We start from the raw sequence: 21,401 nt of genomic DNA on the forward strand, positions 1-21,401 counted from the left end.
ATGGGAGAGGAGTGGTCTCCCTACCTCGCCTCCAGCTCCTCCTCCGCCTGCTCAACCTATTCCTCCGGCGGCGTCCGGATCCAGCGCTCTTCGTCTCGCGCCCCCAAGGGAGTATGATGGAACGGCGGCTGGGTGCAAGGGATTTTTGCTCCAGCTAGAGCTGTACCTGGCTACCGTTCACCCGACTCCCTCTGGTGAGGAGAGAGTGAGTGTCCTCGTCTCCTGTCTGACGGGCAGAGCCCTGGAGTGGGCCAACGCGGTGTGGAATAGTCCAGACTCCGCAAGGGACCACTACCCAGAGTTCACCCGCCGGTTCCGGGCCGTGTTCGACCACCCACCAGAGGGCCGAGCGGCGGGTGAACGGTTGTTCCACCTTCGGCAGGAGAAGAGGAGCGCGCAGGACTTTGCGCTGGAGTTTCGGACCTTGGCCGCTGGAGCGGGGTGGAGCGACAGGGCCCTGATGGACCACTAACGGTGTAGCCTCCGGGAGGACGTCCGCAGGGAGCTAGCTTGTCGGCTCGCCACCCTCACCCTCTACGAGCTCATAGACATGTCGATCCGACTGGACAACCTGCTAGCTGCCCGCGGGCGTCCAGAACGGGTCCTGTTAGTTCCACCTCCCGGCCCTCCCGCTCCAATACCTATGGAGTTAGGGGGACCACATCGAGGGGAACCAGAGGAGGAGGCTCCTCCTGCACCAGTTGTGGTTTGAGAGGACACACTGCCGATCGGTGCTGGAGGAGCTCGTCTGGGAGTCGAGAGGGCAGGCAGAGCACTTCTCGGTCACCCCAGGTGAGTCAGCACCAGACTCACCCAGAGCTCCCTGTTTGTCACATGTTTTTACTAATCTCTTTCCCTGAGTTTTCTCCCTCTCTCCAGCATAAGGCGCTAGTCGATTCAGGCGCAACTGGGAACTTTATGGATCGCAGACTCGCTCTTAGGTTAGGGATTCCGCTGGTGCCGATAGATCAACCCTTCCCCGTGCACTCCCTAGATAGCCGACCGTTAGGGTCAGGGCTGGTCAGGGAGGCCACGGTTCCACTGGACATGGTAACGCAGGGGGATCATGGGGAGCGGATTAGTCTCTTCCTTATTGATTCACCTGCTTTTCCAGTGGTGCTGGGGATTCCATGGCTGGCTAGTCACAATCCTAGGATTTCATGGAAACAGGGGGCTCTCCAGGGGTGGTCAGAGAAGTGTTCAGGTAGGTGTATAGGAGTTTCCATCGGTGCCACGACGGTGGAGAGTCCAGACCAGGTTTCCACTATGCGCATTCCCTCAGAATATGCCGATTTGGCTATCGCCTTCTGTAAGAAGAGGGCGACCCAATTACCACCTCATCAACGAGGGGATTGCGCGATAAACCTCCAGGTAAACGCAGCACTTCCCAGGAGTCACGTGTACCCGTTGTCACAGGAGGAGACAGTGGCTATAGAGACATATGTCGCTGAATCTCTGGGACAGGTGTACATTCGGCCCTCCACGTCACCCGTCTCTTCGAGTTTCTTTTTTGTGAAAAAGAAGCAGGGAGGTCTGCGCCCGTGCATTGATTATAGAGGTCTAAATTCCATCACAGTGGGGTTTAGTTACCCGCTACCTCTCATCGCTACGGCGGTAGAATCATTTCACGGAGCGCGCTTTTTCACAAACTGGACCTCAGGAGCGCATATAATTTGGTGCGTATCTGGGAGGGAGATGAGTGGAAGAGTGGAAGCCGTCTTTCAATCCTTCGTAGACAAGATTTTCAGGGACCTGCACGGGCATACATGCACGGGCATACACCATTAGGTGTAGTCTGCCCTAAAACTTTAAAGAAGAAGTAGTTCCCTCATAACAAAGCCTCTTGGAATTTTGTATTTAAAACCCTAAAACTTTAAAGAAGAAGTAGTTCCCTCATAACAAAGCCTCTTGGAATTTTGTATCGGTGGTATACATCGATGATATCCTGATCTATTCCGCCACACGCGCCGCGCATGTGTCTCTGGTGCACAAGGTACTTGGGCGACTGCTGGAGCATGACCTGTACGTCAAGGCTGAGAAATGTGTGTTCTCCAAACAAGCCGTTTCCTTCCTGGGTTATCGCATTTCCACCTCTGGGGTGGTGATGGAGTGTGACCGAGTTACAGCCGTGCGTAATTGGCCGACTCCAACCACGGTAAAGGAGGTGCAGCGGTTTTTAGGGTTTGCCAATTACTACCGGAGGTTTATCCGGGGTTTTGGCTAGGTGGCGGCTCCCATTACCTCACTGCTGAAGGGGGGGCCGGCATGTTTACGGTGGTCAGCGGAGGCGGACAGAGCTTTTAGTCATCTGAAGGCGTTGTTTACCGACACTCCCGTGTTTGCTCATCCGGACCCCTCTTTGGCGTTCATAGTGGAGGTGGACGCGTCCGAGGCTGGGGTTGGAGCCGGGCTATCACAGCGCTGGGGCACGCCATCGAAGCTCCGCCCCTGCGCTTTCTTTTCGAAGAAGCTCGGTCCGGCGGAGCGAAACTATGACGTGGGGGTCCTGGAGTTGTTAGCTGTGGTAAAAGCTCTGAAGGTGTGGAGACATTGGCTTGAGGGGGCCAAGCACCCTTTCCTCATCTGGACTGACCACCGTAATCTGGAGTATATCCGGGCAGCGAGGAGACTGAATCCTCGTCAGGCAAGGTGGGCCATGTTTTTCACCAGATTTAGGTTCACCATCTCCTATAGACCAGGTTCCCTTAACACTAAGGCCGACGCGCTGTCCCGTCTCTATGACACTGAGGAGCGGTCCATCGATCCTACTCCCATCCTTCCAGCTTCATGTCTGGTGGCACCGGTGGTATGGGAGGTGGACACGGACATCGAGCGGGCGTTACGGTTGGAACCTGCGCCCCCACAGTGTCCAGCGGGTCTTCAGTACGTGCCGCTTGGTGTTCGTGACCAATTGATTCGGTGGGCCCATACGCTACCCTCTTCGGGTCATCCGGGTATTGAGAGGACAGTGCGGGGTCTTCGGGGGAAGTACTGGTGGCCCACTTTAACTAAGGACGTGAGGTTTTATGTCTTCTCCTGTTCGGTGTGCGCTCAGAGTAAGGCTCCTAGACACCTGCCTAGAGGGAAGTTACAGCCCCTCCCCGTTCCACAATGGCCGTGGTCTCATCTGTCGTCTGTCACCGACCTTCCCCCGTCTCAGGGGAATACTACGATCCTGGTCGTTGTGGATCGGTTTTCGAAGTCCTGCCGTCTCCTCCCGTTGCCCGGTCTCCCTACTGCGGAGGCCCTGTTTACCCACGTCTTCCGGCACTACGGGGTGCCTGAGGACATCGTTTCTGATCGGGGTTCACATCCCGAGTTTGGAGGGCGTTTATGGAGCGTCTTGGGGTCTCGGTCAGCCTGACCTCGGGTTTTCACCCCGAGAGTAATGGGCAGGTGGAGAGAGTGAACCAGGATGTGGGTAGGTTTCTACGGTCGTATTGCCAGGACCGGCCAGGAGAATGGGCGAGGTACGTCCTATGGGCGGAGGTGGCTCAGAACTCAGAACTACGCCACTCCTCCACGAACATGTCGCCTTTCCAGTGCGTGTTGGGCTACCAGCCGGTCCTGGCACCGTGGCATCAGAGCCAGACCGAAACTCCCGCGGTGGAGGAGTGGGTGCAGCGCTCAAAGGAGACCTGGAGAGCCGTCCAGGAATCACTCAAACAAGCTGGTGGGCGGCAGAAGAGGAGCGCTGACCGCCACCGCAGTGAGGCCCCCGTGTTCGCACCGGGGGACCGGGTCTGGCTCTCGACCCGAAACCTGCCCCTCCGCCTGCCCTGCCGGAAGCTGGGGCCGCAGTGTGTGGGGCCATTTAAAGTCCTGAGGAGGATAAACGAGGTGTGTTATAGGTTACAGCTCCCTTCTTACTATCGTATTAACCCCTCGTTTCATGTGTCTCTCCTCAGGCCGGTGGTAGCTGGTCCCCTGCAGGAAGGTGAGGTGCCGGAGGTCCCTCCGCCCCCTCTGGACATCGAGGGGTCCCCGGCGTACACAGTACGTTCCATTCTGGACTCTAGACGCCGGGTGAGGGGCCTACAGTACCTCGTGGACTGGGAAGGGTACGGTCCAGAGGAGGCCTCCATCCGGATCGCCCTGCACCCCGCCCTCCAGGTCGCCTTCGAGGCCGGTGTCGGCGCGTCAGGGGGGGTACTGTCACGAGGGGGTACTGGCTCCTCTTCCTGTTCGGGCGGCGCTCGGCGGTCGTCATCACCGGTCTACTAGCTGCCACCGATTCCCTTTTCTTTGTCTGTTGGTTATGTCTGTATTGGTTTCACCTGTTTCTTGTTTGGGGGTTGTTTCAGGGCTGTTTAAGCCTTCTATGCCCGCCTGCTTTTGTGCGGGCTTGTTCTCTGTTCTGTTTGTGGATGGTCGTGTTTTTGTTATTTTTTGGACTGTTTGGTGTCCTGTTTGGGTCGGTCATTATTTCGCCTGTTGTTTTTGGCGTGACCATTACTTACCGGAATAAATACGGTTTTCCCTAAACCTCTGCTCTCTGCGCCTGACTCCGCACCCACCACTCCTAGCTACGTGACACAGCAACATCTAAAGGTCTGCAAGATGGGAAGTGAGAAAAGCTGCTCTAAAATGTGAGATTCCATAATGAATGTAGAATTTTTGTGTCAAATATGCAGGTTCACATTTATTGTCACGAGTTTTGCCCTGGAGGCAGAACTGAGCGGTTTCCGCTCGATGGGCCAGCTGCAAAGTCAAAATTGGCTTTATTGTAAAAATGTATGAAAACAAAATGATATTTTTGGTCTTAATTTAAGGTTAGGGTTAGGTATTACCTCCCTAACCTTACTACATTTGCACACACTGTATATAGATTTTTCTATTGTGTTATTGACTGGACGTTTGTTTATCCCATGTGTCACGATCGTCGTAACGTGAAAGAGAAGAGGACCAAGGCGCAGCGTGAAGTGAATACATAATCTATTTATTTAAGCGACGTACTGAAGAACACTTAAACAAAACTACAAAACAACGAACGTGAAGCTATACAAAACAAATAAGTGCAGACACTGGCAACTTACACATAGACATAGACAATCACCCACAAATTACCTAATGACTATGGCTGCCTAAATATGGCTCCCAATCAGAGACAACGATAGACAGCTGTCTCTAATTGAGAACCAATCTAGGCAACCATAGACATACAATCCCCTAGACTAGACACTGCCCCATAAACATACAAAAAACCCTAGACAATACAAAATACATACATCCCCCATGTCACACCCTGACCTAACTAAAATAATAAAGAAAACAAAGATAACTAAGGCCAGGGCGTGACACCATGTGTAACTCTGTGTTGTTGTTTTTGTCACACTGCTTTGCTTTATCTTGGCCAGGTCGCAGTTGTAAATGAGATCTTGTTCTCAACTGGCCTACCTGGTTAAATAAAGGTGAAATAAAAAAATGACAGTTAGCAGTGTGGTTAAGGTTAGGGTTAAAAACCGGTTGTATGACTTTGTGGCTGTGCTAGCTAGTGATCACTCTGCAGAGCTGCCTCCAGTACATGAGTCATCTTAATAAATGCCAATCTGCGTCAAATATGAGCAGGTTATGGTAATGTGTGAAGCTTAATGGGGATAGTGATGTAAGAACTGGGGGTGAATGGAGTGCATGGTTGTTACTAGGGTGACTGAGCCTCTTCAACAGCCCTGAGTTCCTAATGTAAAGCAATTACCCACACAGCCTCACAGCTAATGACAGACAGCTGAAAAATAAAAGGATATTAGAAAGCCCTTTTATTGAGCGAGAGGCACTTAGCCCCACAAGAGCACCAATAAAACTTTATGGGAGATTGAGAGTGGTGGGGGGTCTAATGTGCTGTAGCTACACACAACATGCCAGAAACCCAGTCCTAAACCCTTTATGTTACATCAAAATTACGATATAAACCTGAGAGAATTATAATGGGGTGGCAGGTAACCTAGTGGTTAGAGATTTGGGCCAGTAACCGAAAGGTTGCTGGATCGAATCCCCGAGCTGACAAGGTAGAAATCTGTCGTTCTGCCCCTGAACAAGGCAGTTAACCAACTGTTCCCTGGCAGGTCGTCATTGTAAATAAGAATTTGTTCTTAACTGGCTTGCCAATAATAATAGAATGTGGGAAAACATTGAAATTGGGAACAGCAGGTGTGTGTGATCTGGTGTGTAAATCTAACCTATGCTTTGTTTTTTATGAAAGGCAATGTGCTAGCATGTGCTAGCATGATGGTGAATGGAAGCAACGTTGTGAATGGAAGCAACGTTGTGTGGATGATTCATGTTGGTGCATGTTCTCATTTACCACAGGCACTTAATTTGCTTTAATAAACAATCAAAGTCTTGAACTGTTTTGATTTATGACAAAAATGGACTGTGATTGCCATTCAAATAGTCTAGACTCTAGATACAGCGGCAGTGTGAAGAGACTACCTACTACAGTGTTTTAGGCGAGCCATTTTTGCAAACATATCCATATCAAAGGCTACAATAAACAATTTACCATCAGAGATCTAGGGTGTAGAAATAATCTACTTCTCTACCTCTTCAGACTTTTTTTTAATTTTGAAGGAGAAATTATCAAACACTGACAGGCCTTTTATTTCTATGCTTCTTCTACAGTAGAAGTGGATATATTACATCGGTAATGCTTTTGCTTTGATCAACCAACCAAGTCAAAGAGGATTTCTAATGGCCACAGCATCCTGACCTCAGACATAAAAGGAACGGTGGGATAATGATTTTAAGAAACACAAAGTAAACTTTGAATGATATACAATGATATCAACATTTCTTTATCACAATCAGGTACTCAGATAATGATGTATAATCAGCATATTCTGTTGTACTTCAGACACAACCACCCAGCAACCCAGCGCATCAATATTTATACACTTACATCTCTGCTGTTGTCGATGGCTGGAACTGCTGACTACGGCACAAGAAGGAGTTTCCACATGCCTGGCCCATCGCTGTCACCTGTCAGTCACAGTCCCTAACAGCTGGAACAGGGCCCCGTCTTCACAGCTCTAACCCCAGTCCACCCTCTCAGTACAGCGGAATGCTGTTATGGTGTCTATCTTAGCAGCAGCATCTCTGCAGCTCGTGGAGAGGAGATGGGTCGTTCCACAAAAAGAGTGGCATTTGCATCCCTTTGATATTTTAAGTAGAAATTGTGCACCAATATGTAGTGTTTACAGCTTGGTATATGAAATGAAAGGCCTTTTAAAGATGTACTCTCTAACTTTTGTATAATTTCAGCCAGTAGTTTTGAAAGTGGTGCTCATAGCCAAAAGTGGTCCTTGTTATTTTGTGTACTACGTCGTTCATTTCGTGTGATATGTTACAAATTTTGCAATTTGCATGAAATCATATGTATTTTGCAATTTTGTGTGATATGGTACAATAATTTGTGCAATATGTTACAAATGTGTTATGCTTATGATCCCTGAGTGCATCTTTAATATAGACAACATGAAGAATTCAATAAATCAAATGTTTTTATATGAATAAAGACTTGCTAAAGTTCTAAAAGTCAGCTTTTTGACAGGTCCTTCTCTGACATCTAGGAAGATTTTAACCAACTTAACACCAACATTCCTCCCAAGTTTTCACCATCATTGTAAAGCCCTAGTTATTTTCTTGCTTTGATAAAGTAATTTCAGAAGATAAAATAAATAATTATGTGATTAGTGATTCATTTACGTCTGTCCTTCATTTGAATCCTGCTACGTGAACTGAACTCTCATTTTAATATGGTGAAACTATTCCTTTAAACTTGTTTTAATTACTTTTAAGCAACATTGAACATATAATAGTCAAATCATAGAGTAAAGTCAGGTGAGCTGGTTCTGCACTTTTTGGCCCTTTTCTGGTGTTTTGTGGTGGAAAACCAAGTGGGTTGTCCATAAAACTTCAACCCTGTTACCCAAAGATAGATAGGCTACACATTCTTTTCAAATTTTTTAGTTGATGTTGTGAATATTGCATTCAACTGCCACTCCCTGTTGCACACAACAAGCTTCCATTCCCCCTGTCACAAGGGGATTTCTGGCTTTTTTTATATGAAATCATCAACCCTGTTACGGTCAAATCTGTTACTTTATTTGATTTTTTTATGAAGATGAACATGTGCTCTTCACAACATAATGTTAAAATAAAACATTTTTTTTTTTTAAGTTACACTTCTCAAAAGCCACCGACTTGGTGGAACGACCCAGATTTAGATACAGAGAGAGAGAGAAACCTCTGGGGCTTTGACCAGCCCGGCACTGGATCGATGCTGAATCTGCAATAGCAACCGGATCAGTCTCCTTTCCCTGCCCTGGCTGCTCTAAGGGTGCTGTCTAGCTAGCCTTACAATTCCGATTCCTTTTCATGTTAAGGTACTGTTAAAGGATGAGCTAATGAAATTAATAAAAGTAATATAAACTGCACATCTTTGTGCTGTGGTCTTGAGTAGTGACAGCATAGAAATCCTACTCTCCAATCATTACTGACCACCACTGTTACCATAATGACATGAACAGAAAGCACTGTGTCTCATCTTAGATGGCTTTACGACCGCAGATCTCCAACATGGTCATTATGTCCCCATAAAAGGGAACCTCAAAGTCAACATAGCGTTTAGATTATATTTCTCATGTGCCTCTAATATTATTGTTACTACTTTTTAGAAAGGGAGTTTGTTGTTATAGTGTAGTTCTATACTGCCTCCCCTATTATTACCATAGCTGTGGGTTATAAATAGGTTCAACCAAATATTGACAGAGAAAATATATACTTTGAGGTTATTGATTTACAGTGAAAGCGCATTTCTTTCCAGAAAAGACCTGAAGACTTGAAAACATCTCTAGTAGTAGATGGGATGGGAAAGCAGGATCAGGTTATTTCCCCTTCAGCCTCAGATCAGGAATCTAGCCTGGAAGCTGCTGGCCACAGATCAGGAATCTAGCCTGGAAGCTGCTGGCCACAGATCACCATCATGCTATGAAAATGAATAAATACAAAAAAAAGTGATGAGAAAAGCTAAAGTAGAAAAAAAGCAGGACATTTTATTTCACAAAAAGATAATTACCTGGAGGCTCATAAAAGTGGCCAGCCACTCGATCAGCTCGTTCTTTGATTCACAGCACAGGTACCTGAGAAGATTGGTAGTGGGCGAGGGTGAGTTAGAGAAGGGCTAGATCTTTACCATGATCCTCAGCAGAGCTTAAGTGCTCTAATTACTACTGTTTAACGATCTTCAGTTGCTACCCAAGATACTCACCATTGCTGTGTGTCTCGTACTGCCTTCTCACACAGTACAGTCATCCCCCAGCTAGAACACAAGATCATAGAGACCATAAGAAAGGAGAGCAAGGGCATGATATGGACAGCTGATATGGACTCAAATGATTTGAAATGGGAGGTTGCTGGTTGAAGCCCCAAGTGGGACATTCAGAGATTCTCACCATGACGGTGGCTGTAACTTCCTCTTGATACCACAGTAGACCTTCAGAGCATGGACTGGACACTCCCTCTCAGGCTGAGAACTCTACAAGATGGGCAAACAAGGCTGTTGTTACACAAATACTGCATATACATTACAGGAGTCTCACACTGTCACAGAAACAACACACATCTCCTTCCATCCTCTCTTACCTTCACTTCTTTGTACAGCCTTAGAGACAAGCCACTGAGCACACAGAGGCGTCTGCTGAAGGTTCCCTTGCCCCTCTGACCTTTCTCTTCACAGAACTTGATCAGGCCGTTTCGGGACACATCTACCCTGCCTGCTGTGAAAGGGTACATCCAACTCTCATTTACTTTGTATACATTTTCTACCATATCATTAACACATCTCCTTCCCCCTTTTCATTGGACTTTCTCTTCAGTTATCAATGCTTTAAAAAAATATATACATATATGCAATTGTGTAAGTATATTTATGGTATGTACAGGTCATTCAAAACTCTATGTAGTAAAGTTGAACTTTGTAGTCAATCCAAAACTGACTATGTAGTCATTCAAAACTCATTCAAAATACTGTACCTATGTAGGTAAGAATGGCCTCCATGTAGCAGTTCTTCTTGACCACCAGATGACAGTCTTTACCCAGAGAGAAATAGATAGTCAGCGCTCGCTCCTGATAGTGCAATGGACGCTCTGTTGGGGGAACCAGAGAAGACACCATATATTTTACCACTAGTTTACAGTTGAGCACCAGCTTTCATTATAACAATTTAAGATATTTCACACATTACCAACAGCTGTCCAACTCCTCAAACATTTAAGAAGAGACTTTGCAACTATAACTGAGGTGTTCTAAACCATTACCTATCTCCTGGTTGTCGTCGACCAGGAAGCAGCTCCAGTAGTCCCCCTGCTGTGGAGGGATGTTCCTGCGTCTCAGGACCTTACATACCAGCTCCTCAGCACTCACTTCCTGGGAGATCTGAGAGAGGGGAGCAGGCAGGGGAGCTTATGATTATCTGGGCACAAACAAATTGCAGAAGAACACCCTGTACTGTAGCCTATGGATTCTAGAGTCAAAGGTGAAAGGTGAGAGTGCACATGGAGCTGACCTGAACCAGCAGCTCAGAGCCCTCCTCCTTCCTCTCCAGGTAAACCCCACAGATGGTGAGAGGTGATGGGCTTCCCTACAGAACAGTATGAAGAGAGAGACGCAGCAGGCCAACAGCCATCCTTAGTCCAGCAAATAGTAAGAGATAGATAGTATAGGTCAAGGAAGTCAGGATTTAATCATTTCAGTTGGGTGGCAAACAAATGCTGCAAGGGGTTCTGAAAATGTCATCATGCCATGGGTGTGTGCTCACCTCCTTTGTGTGTTCCTTCTGTGCTTTGATGACATGCGAGATCATGTCCAGCTGCCTCTGAAACTGCTCTGCATCCACCTGCCACACAGACAGACCATCTGATCATCCATCTGATCAGGCCATTTCATTTGTCTTCTTGTGACAACACAGTACATTTCTTTTTCTTTGTCTTCTATAAATCAGTGATGTCATCAGTGTGAGACAGACACACTCACATTGAAGATGTCCTGGTAGTTCTGGATGAGATCCTCTACCACCTGTCCTGCGCTGTTATCAGTGCCGTCCATCTGGAAGAGCGTGGGACCAAACACAATGGCCAGGTTGTGCATGTTCATCTGATTCTCATCTGCAAAGCACTGGACGCTTTGGGAACAAAATCGCCAGATTTGTACAACAGCGATGCATGTCTTGAACTTTCAAAGACAAATGAGTCAATTCCTTATATATAAACTGTATAGAAACTGTTTTTATTCTACTTATATGTGAATAAAGGACAAATGTCCTGTGGGAAAGAGGACAATTTTTCCAGAATGGAGGTAAAGAAATAAAAAGAGAGGGGAGGACAGACAGACAGAGGTAGAGATTGAGGCTCACCAGTAGAGGTGGTTGATGACAGCCCCCAGAGTGGCTCTGTTGACTCGGGGGAGGCTGTGGAGGAGGGCCTGGTACTGGGACACTCTCTCACTCATCTCACTGATAGCTGGTGGACATAGAAGAAGAACACCTACATATTACAGCACAGCACACAACTCCCTATCATGGGGCTATCACTGAGTATATTTACATGCACACAAATAATTCTATATTAAACTGATTATGGCAGAAGACCGAGTATGAAATTTGTCATGTAAACACCTTACTCTGCTTATCTTAATCGGTGTACGGTCATAATCAAAGTAAGCATACGTCGATTAAAACACCTTGTTTTCTGAGCAATCTGTAGAATTATTAGGACATGTAAACAGCTTAATTGGCGTTCCAGTGGTTTATTTGATCTGCGTATATGCAAGCACCTGGTAGTGCAAACCTCCTCTTATGCACGAGTGAAGTGAGTTCAGAAAAACGTATAAATAGTTTTTACTTACTAACTTTATATAGCCTTTGCAAAAATACCACGGTCACTGTGGTAGAACGTTCATTTTAATTGACGATTTTCTGCATTTATCAAAAGTCCCATCAGAAGCCGGATTTCAGATGTAAACGTTTTAAACAAACTATTATATTAACCTGACTTTCCATGTAACCATGCTCAATGATACGACTACCAAGACGAGCAGTGAAAAGCACTGGTGTGGTCATTGTGGTCCACCAGTATTAGAATGAGGGTAGGCCAGACTCACTAGTGGTGTGGAGCCATGGCAGAGAGGCCTGATGGCCATTGAAAACCCCCTCTCCCACTTCCCTGAGGAACCTCTTCAGGACATTTGCCACGTCATCCACCTGGCGCTCCTCTTCAATCAGACGGACCTGCCGGGCATCATGGCGGAGAAAGAACAGCAGGGCGGCGATCTTGGAGTTCACACCACACCTCCGATAGATGCCCTCTGACTTCAAACCTGGAAAGGAAATCTCCCATAAAGAAACCCATCAACACTGAACCATTAACACAGACTTACAAATACACTGATAGTGAAATGAGTGAAGCTAGTAAGAGTTTATCTTTTGTTAGGTATCTGTCCCGACCGATGCCATGCTAGGTCCACCCACCATGCTGTGTGATGTAGCTCATGCAGCGGTCCACGATGACAGGGACGTCTGTGTCAGTGAGCTGCTGCTGGTCCAGGGGGCCGTCTCCTCTCCCTGAGCCCTGTTGGAGCCCACTCAGCCAGCCCTGGAAGTCAGGCCTCCTGTCCCCCTCCACACGCAGGCTCCTGCCTCCGTCCACCAGCACCACAGCACCAGCCTCCAGCTCCATGGCTAAAACAGGGACACAAAACAACATACAGTGTCATGACTCACACAATCAAACACTATCTACATCAGCATGTACGTCAACGTAGTAGCTGTTTTATTCTGTTGCAGCCAAAAAATATATCACTCTTACATCATTAGTACAACAACACACACTAAAAACTTAAACTTCACTGAACTTCTCCCTCTACAGTACATCCTAACACCTCCACTGTGGCAATTTCAGGAGTGACTCACAGAGCTCCTTTATTTTGCGCAGGTCGATGTTCTCCACTCGATCTGCTCCGTGGAGGAGTAGGAGCAGTCTGGAGCCCCCCAGGGAGAACCAGCCCAGGAGGGGGCTATGGTGGCTCTGGCCCTCAGTGTAGCGCAACCGGCCCACCCTCTCAAAGGGCCAGCACACCAGGTCCTCTGCTGCAGAGGGGACCAGCGCCTGACATACAATAAGATAAGGCAGTACGTAGCTATATACACTAGCAAAACTACTAATTACCAGTCTATCATGATACTCAATGAAATCTAGTTTTAAAGAGGTGGTTACCTTGGCGATGGCCTTGATCCACCCTTTCACTTTGTCAGAGGAGTCTTCTCCAAATAGATAGACTCTCCCAGAGTCATGGTACAGCTCAAAGGAATGGGCATAACTGAGCCAGGAAAGGTACAGTGTGGTAAGAAATATATATATCAACATTTTACTAAAGCCTACACTGATAGGGTTTTATAAATTCCCAATTATGCCTAAATGGTATAAATAACGGCATTTGCTACACCCTGGAAAAGTACATTTGATCTGCTCATGTCATTACTGATGGGGGTGAATGTGTTGCCTGTCTTACCCATGTTTCCCTGGGGGATTGACCAACAGACACAGGACATCACTCATCTTCAACCCGCCGCTCTGACTGGAGCTCTTCTCACTCTCATAGTAGCTGAAGTTACCTTGGTTCAGAGAGCACCATCGACGGCTAAAATCTAGAGAAAATCTATCAATTTAACTGATGGTAACTCTATTGGCATTAATTACACTTTCCTAAGAGGACTGTCCAAGTTGGTCATTATTTCACCTGACCAATAGACATTCAGATCTAAACAGGGTTGGGGAGTAACTGTAATCTGTTTACAAAAAACTGTAGCTGTAATCAGTTATATTACCAGCAAAAATATTGTAATCAGATTACAGATACTTTTGAAAAACTAGATGATTACTTCTTGGATTACTTTAAAATTCAGAATGGATGTTTGCTAAATAAAATTATGACACCTTTCTATTTTCTCAATGAAAAAGGCGCAAGTTTAAGTTCGTTCCACTAATAGTCAGACCACTATTATGACACCAAATGCGTTTGAAGGATCCTTTGTGTCTTCTTCTAATGCCTATTAAGGGAAAAATAATCAGATTACGTTACTGAGTTTGGGTAACCCAAAAGTTATGTTACTGATTACAATATTGGATTGGTAACTAGTAACTGTAACAGATTAAATTTAGAAAGTAACCTACCCAACCCTGGATTTAAAGCATGTCCAATCACCCACCTCCTTTTGCTTTGCACTCTGTTACTGGCCGTATTGAGGAAGCGGTCTTGAAGAGATAACCAGTGTGTGAGACGGGGAGAGCAGCCTCTAGGAGTGTGTGATCTCCAGCCCTAGACCCTGGCAGATCTAGAGAGGAAATACATAGAACTACTGATGTCTCCTATACTGAACAAAACACAGTACAAGTTGAATGTAAAGTTGGAGATGAGGGTTCTCTTTCATATAATTTATTGGAGCTTTTCTTTTTTTATGTGCAAGACAACACAAAACATGCCACCTGGTGGCAGAAAAGCCACACAGCATCCATAAACAACAATTTCATACAATAGGAGACAAAACAACACCCACAAACAATTGACAACAAAAACATGGAGCAATAATAATGATAGAGTTGATTCGGGACCTTTACGACACCAGCTACGTTGTGGTGAAGAGCTTCGGTTGCAAAAACTAAATAAAATCAATCAAATGTATTTATAAATCAAATGTATTTATAAAGCCCTTCTTACATCAGCTGATGTCACAAAGTGCTGTACAGAAACCCAGCCTAAAACCCCCAAAAAGCAAGCAATGCAGGTGTAGAAGCACGGTGGCTAGGAAAAACTCCATAGAAAGGCCAAAACCTAGGAAGAAACCTAGAGAGGAAGCAGGCTATGAGGGGTGGCCAGTCCTCTTCTGGCTGTGCCAGGTGGAGATTATAACAGAACATGGCCAAGATGAGGGGTGGCCAAAAATAGGTGCATTGTTCCAGACCTGTAAATGCACCCAGAAAAAAAAAATATAGAAATGGAGCAGAGGGTTGATTGATGAGACTCCTACCTGTGTTGTGGTTGTGAGTTAAGAACTCCACCTGTAGTATCTGTCCATAGTGTTGGGCCACAGACACAGGGCTGGGCAGCTCTGGATCACCTGTATAACAGTTCACATCTGCTCCACAGAACACCAGAGACAGAGTCTCCAATACATCATCCGTCTGAACGGTACTGCACAGAGCCTGAGAGGTAGGCAAGGAGGAGGGAGAGGAAGAGAGAGAGGGAGAGAGAGATGAGAGACAGAGAAGAGAGAGAGAGAGAGAGAATCAGAGAGCAGAAAACACATGTCTGAACTTTTGAGAGTATGGGATGGAGAGAGAGACAAAGAGAGAGAGAAATATATACAGTTGAAGTCGGAAGTTTACATACACTTAGGTTGGAGTCATTAAAACTTGTTTTTCAACCACTTCATACATTTCTTGTCAACAAACTATAGTTTTGGGAAGTCGGTTAGGACATCTACTTTGTGAATGACACAAGTAATTTTTCCAACAATTGTTTACAGACAGATTATTTCACTTATAATTCACTGTATCACAATTCCAGTGGGTCAGAAGTTTACATACAGTAATGTGACTGTGCCTTTAAACAGCTTGGAAAATTCCAGAAAATGATGTCATGGCTTTAGAAGCTTCTGATAGGCTAATTGACATAATTTGAGTCAATTGGAGGTGTACCTGTGGATGTATTTCAAGGCCTACCTTCAAACTCAGTGTCTATTTTCTTGACATCATGGGAAAATCAAAAGAAATCAGCCAAAACCACAGAAAAAAAACTTGTAGATCTCCACAAGTCTGGTTCATCCTTGGGAGCAAATTCCAAATGCCTGAAGGTACCAAGTTCATCTGTACAAACAATAGTATGCAAGTATAAACACCATAGGACCACGCAGCCATCATACCACTCAGGAAGTAGAAGAGTTCTGTCTCCTAGAGCTGAATGTACTTTGGTGCGAAAAGTGCAAATCAATTCCAGAACAACAGCAAAGGACCTTGTGAAGATGCTGGAGGAAACAGGTACAAAAGTATCTATATCCACAGTAAAACGAGTCTTATATCGACATAACCTGAAAGGCGGCTCAGCAAGGAAGAAGCCACTGCTCCAAAACCGCCATAAAAAAGCCAGACTACGGTTTGCAACTGCATATGGGAACAAAGATCGTACTTTTTGGAGAAATGTCCTCTGGTCTGATGAAACAAAAATAGAACTGTTTGGCAATAATGACCATCGTTATGTTTGGAGGAAAAAGGGAGAGGGCTGCAAGCCGAAGAACACCATCCCAACCGTGAAGCACGGGGGTGGCAGCATCATGTTGTGGGGGTGCTTTGCTGCAGGAGGGACTGGTGCACTTCACAAAATAGATGGCATCATGAGGAAGGACAATTATGTGGATATATTGAAGTAACATCTCAAGACATCAGTCAGGAAGTTAAAGCTTGGTCGCAAATGGGTCTTCCAAATGGACAATGACCCCAAGCATACTTCCAAAGTTGTGGCAAAATGGCTTAAGGACAACAAAGTCAAGGTATTGGAGTGGCCATCACAAAGCCCTGACCTCCATCCCATAGAAAAATTGTGGGCAGAACTGAAAAAGCGTGTGCGAGCAAGGAGGCCTACAAACCTGACTCAGTTACACCAGCTGTGTCGAGAGGAATGGGCCAAAATTAACCCAACTTATTGTGGGAAGCTTGTGGAAGGCTACCCGAATCATTTGACCCAAGTTAAACAATTTAAAGGAAATGCTACCAAATACTAATTGAGTGTATATAAACTTCTGACCCACTGGGAATGTGATGAAAGAAATAAAAGCTGAAATAAATAATTCTCTCTACTATTACTCTGACATTTCACATTCTTAAAATAAAGTAGTGGTCAGAAACCTGGCCGGGTGGTGCCAGAATAACAACCTATCCCTCAACGTAACCAAGACTAAGGAGATTATTGTGGACTACAGAAAAAGGTGGACCGAGCACATCACCATTCTCATCGACGGGGCTGTAGTGGATGGAGCAGGTTGAGAGCTTCAAGTTCCTTGTTGTCCACATCAACAACAAACTAGAATGGTCCAAACACACCAAGACAGTCGTGAAGAGGGCACAACAAAGCCTATTCCCCCTCAGGAAACTAAAAAGATTTGTCATGGGTCCTGAGATCCTCCTAAGGTTCTACAGCTGCAACATCGAGAGCATCCTGACTGGTTGCATCACTGCCTGGTACGGCAATTGCTCGGCCTCCGACCGCAAGGCACTACAGAGGGTAGTACGTACGGCCCAGTACATCACTGGAGCTAAGCTGCCTGCCATCCAGGACCTCTACACCAGGCAGTGTCAGAGGAAGGCCCTAAAAATTGTCAAAGACCCCAGCCACCCCAGTCATAGACTGTTCTCTCTACTACCGCATGGCAAGCGGTACCGGAGTGCCAAGTCTAGGACAAAAAGGCTTCTCAACAGTTTTTACCCCCAAGCCATAAGACTCCTGAACAGGTAATCAAATGGCTACCCGGACAATCTGCATTGTGTGCCCCCCCCAACCCCTCTTTTTACGCTGCTGCTACTCTCTGTTTATCATATATGCATAGTCACTTTAACTATACATTCATGTACATACTACCTCAAATGGCCCGACCAACCAGTGTTCCCGCACATTGGCTAACCGGGCTATCTGCATTGTGCCCTGCCACCCATCATCCGCCAACCCCTCTTTTACGCTACTGCTACTCTCTGTTCATCATATATGCATGGTCACTTTAACCATATCTACATGTACATACTACCTCAATCAGCCCGACTAACCGGTGACTGTATGTAGCCTCGCTACTTTTATAGCCTCGCTACTGTATATAGCCTTGCTACTGTTATTTTTCACTGTCTTTTTACTGTTGTTTTTATTTCTTTATTTACCTTTTGTTCACCTAATACCTTTTTTGCACTATTGGTTAGAGCCTGTAAGTAAGCATTTCACTGTAAGGTCTACACCTGTTGTATTCAGCGCACGTGACAAATAAACTTTGATTTGATTTGATCCTAACTGACCTAAAACAGGGAATTTTTACCAGGATTAAATGTCAGGAATTGTGAAAAACTGAGTTTAAATGTATTTGGCTAAGGTGTACGTAAACTTCCGACTTCAACTGTATATAGGGAGAGGGAAAGAAAAGTGATATTTGACAGTATGTGTGTGTCTCACTTTGTTGAGGGCCTCCTGTTGGCCAAACAGAGCATGGTAGCGACGGTATTTCCCCTGACAGTACTTAGCAGAGACAAAGCGCTGGCGCTTCTCACTATCACTTGATGGGTGGAGCGCCTCGCTTGGTGGCATGTTAGCTGCCCAGAACAGGTTTACCCTGTTGTTACCTAACAGGAACACCTGGTGAACAGGGAGTGGCATTAGAACCTTGATCTGAAAGATATATTCCTTTATTGACAGTGTGAGCTATGAGAGAGTTCTTCTTTTCAAAGGAAAACATGTAAATTAGTGCAAATATACAAAAAGAGGAACCATAGTGTGAGGAACATAAACAGAGGAAGACCACATATGGGTGGTGAGGAGGAGGTTCCTAATAGAATACTCATTAGAAACCTACCTGAATAAGGTTATCAGTCCACACCTTTTCATCCATTCTCAGACTGCGAACTTTGGACACACTCTGGCCCAGACCCCTGTGCACGCCTAAACCACAGAGAGATGTCAGAATTTGATTTCAATGTCCTCTCCCAGGCACTGTTATCCAATGGAAATGTATGTGCACTGTACCAATGTGGTACAACTTATTGACCTGAAATATTTGTTTATCAAATTATATTTTATGTGTCACATGCGCTGAATACAACGGGTGCAGACTTCACTGTGATAGGCTTGCTTACGATCTCTTCTCAACGATGCAGTTAAAAAATTTAAATAGTAACACAAGAGGAATAAAATACACAAGGATGGAGCTATATACAGAGAGTACCAGATCAATGTGCAGAAGTACAAGGTATTTGAGGTAGATATGTACATTAAGGCAGGGTAAAGTGACTAAGCAGCAGGATATATAATAATAAGAGTAAAATAAAGAACAGAGTAGCAGCAGGATATAATTAGTGTAGAAGTGTGTGTGTGTGTGTGTGTGCGAGCGTGTATGCGTATGTGTGTTTGTGTTATGTCGGTATGCGTGTGTGTGAAGGTAGTGTATGTGGATGTGTGTGTAATCTGATCACTATAGAAACTGATCAATGCTCTTGACCATTCACTCTCTGAGTTTGGACTGCCATCTAGGCAAGGTTCTTCCGTACCTGCACAGCACTTGCAAAGAACCACACAGAGGTTGACAGATGCCCAGTCTGGATGGGGGGCGCCACAGTCTGCACAGCGCTGGTTGGCCTCCACAGCCCAGATCTTCTGGGCCACCACATCGCTGGACAGAGAGCGACTGACACAGTCCTGCAGGGCCTCCACCCACTGATCCCTCTGCTGCGCCGACTCGGCCAGGAAACTAACCAAACAGAACAGGGGTCACAGAGGGTCCACTGTGGGATGACATTAAACGTTCATAGGTCAGAGGTCAGTCTGACCTGAATGTTCTGTAGAAGGTGGTGAGGTTGAAGGACCGTTTGTCTGTGCTCTTCACAGTACCCACATTCATCTCAATGTAGGTGATGCCAACACCCTGGCTGTGCTCCTGATGACAGAGAACATCACAGGTTTTTAAGGATAACTGACTCCAAAGGACTTTCATGAACATTTTATTTTATTTATTTCAGGACAAATGCATGCACCATGGATACACACCTCAGCGTTCCCGTAGAGGAAGACCCTGTCTGCACAGATGACTACATAGACCTTGGAGCGCAGTCCATTCATCTCCAGGTATCCTTGTTTACTAATGAGAGAGACTCCACTATCACGCTGTCCACTAGTAAAACTGAAGTTCATAAGGGACATCTCCATGCTGCTACGACGCTGCTGAATAGTTTCTTTCAGTACTGACACCCATTCCTCCCTGACAGCTGAAAAAACACACACACACACGCGCGCGCACACGCACACACACATAGATTGCACACACAAAGTATTAATATTTCCTCATTGTGATCATTGTTATTTTAGGCTGAACACTTACTGTTGTTTTCAGCACGGAACAAGAAAGTCCTGTTCCTTGTCACCACCTCAAACTTCTGCTCTCCAACGTTAAGCACTTCAGTGACAGACAGTATGGCTATGATCCGCTTTGAGTAGACCTCCTGAGGAAAAGGGAGAGAAGGAGTGAGAAGGGGAGGGTCTAATAAGTAAGGTATTTCACAGTATACCCTCTGATCTGTGACACTATGTGTGGGTCTATGGAAGACGTCTGAACCTTCTCATTTTGAAAGTATCGCAGGTACTGTGCATCCAACATCACCCAACGCTTCTGGAAAATAAGGCTCCTGCAGATAAAACAGAGATTATTTACACTCTAATGCATGCACACACACACATGCATGAACAAACACACAAATGCATGCATGCATGTGCACACACACACGCACGCACGCACACACCTCTCTCTCTTACCCCTGAGGTGGGGTCTTGTCCAGCCAGCCCATCTTGATAACAGGAGTGTGGTGAAGATCAGAGTCTCCGAGGTCGTTTGATCGTGACAGTGTGCAGGCAAGATCGATACTATCTTCATCAACCGATGATGTTCTCCTGAGAACAGAGATACACACAAAAGTAGCAAGGAAATCACCTTATCTCATCACGTTTTCTCCAGTTTCTAGTCATGTATAATATAACCAAAACATGCAATCAAAGGAATCACACACAACTCACATGCAAAACAGTTAAAAAGAAACACACCTGCTTGCTTCAATGTCCTCACACTCAACCTCCTCCACACTAAACTGACTGCGGAAGCAGTTCTGCATGGCTCGCAATGAATCGTCCTATGGTGCAGAATACAAAATGCTAACAATGTATCAAAATGTCATCTTTTATACTTCAATGACTTGTGTACAAAAATAACTCTGGCATGTGTACAATCACTAACAGAATCACCCATCAGTCAGTCACTCTAAACATCTGTAATCCCACAAAATAAGAGACAAATGTAGTACCTAAACATCCACACATACAGATGCATAACGTACCTGGTCTGCCATGACATCTGAGACGAATAACTGAAGCCAAAGGATTACAGTAAGTAAATAGTTTCTCTGTTATGTCGGGAAATGTACAGCTGCGTCACATGTTCCAATGAAAAACCACACAATCCAACAGAGAGTCAGACCTCACAACTGATACAGTACCTCATTCATGTTTTCTCAGAGTCTGAGATTAGTTCACATAGGTAAACTGACAGGGTTCGAGTAAT

The 21,401-nt window shown here is 45.6% G+C and overlaps 1 protein-coding gene across 1 annotated transcript; it reads right to left on the reverse strand.

The window, feature by feature from the left end:
* Window positions 1-542: 542 nt before the first annotated feature.
* Window positions 543-20,955, reverse strand: LOC120043771 (arf-GAP with Rho-GAP domain, ANK repeat and PH domain-containing protein 1-like). The gene is made up of 26 exons (XM_038988329.1): window positions 20,888-20,955; window positions 20,603-20,737; window positions 20,406-20,475; window positions 20,172-20,292; window positions 19,841-20,058; window positions 19,624-19,730; window positions 19,345-19,544; window positions 18,654-18,739; window positions 18,257-18,436; window positions 15,078-15,252; window positions 13,562-13,664; window positions 13,267-13,369; window positions 12,963-13,158; window positions 12,522-12,731; window positions 12,155-12,370; window positions 11,409-11,514; window positions 11,030-11,177; window positions 10,815-10,892; window positions 10,563-10,637; window positions 10,315-10,432; window positions 10,030-10,143; window positions 9,640-9,773; window positions 9,450-9,532; window positions 9,266-9,316; window positions 9,074-9,137; window positions 543-641 (listed from the first exon to the last, which is right to left on the reverse strand). Exons 1-26 carry the CDS (start codon window positions 20,953-20,955, stop codon window positions 543-545), a joined length of 3,258 nt encoding a protein of 1,085 aa, XP_038844257.1.
* Window positions 20,956-21,401: the final 446 nt, after the last annotated feature.

Source organism: Salvelinus namaycush, chromosome 3 (genome assembly GCF_016432855.1).
Source record: "Salvelinus namaycush isolate Seneca chromosome 3, SaNama_1.0, whole genome shotgun sequence".
Taxonomy (NCBI): domain Eukaryota; kingdom Metazoa; phylum Chordata; class Actinopteri; order Salmoniformes; family Salmonidae; genus Salvelinus; species Salvelinus namaycush.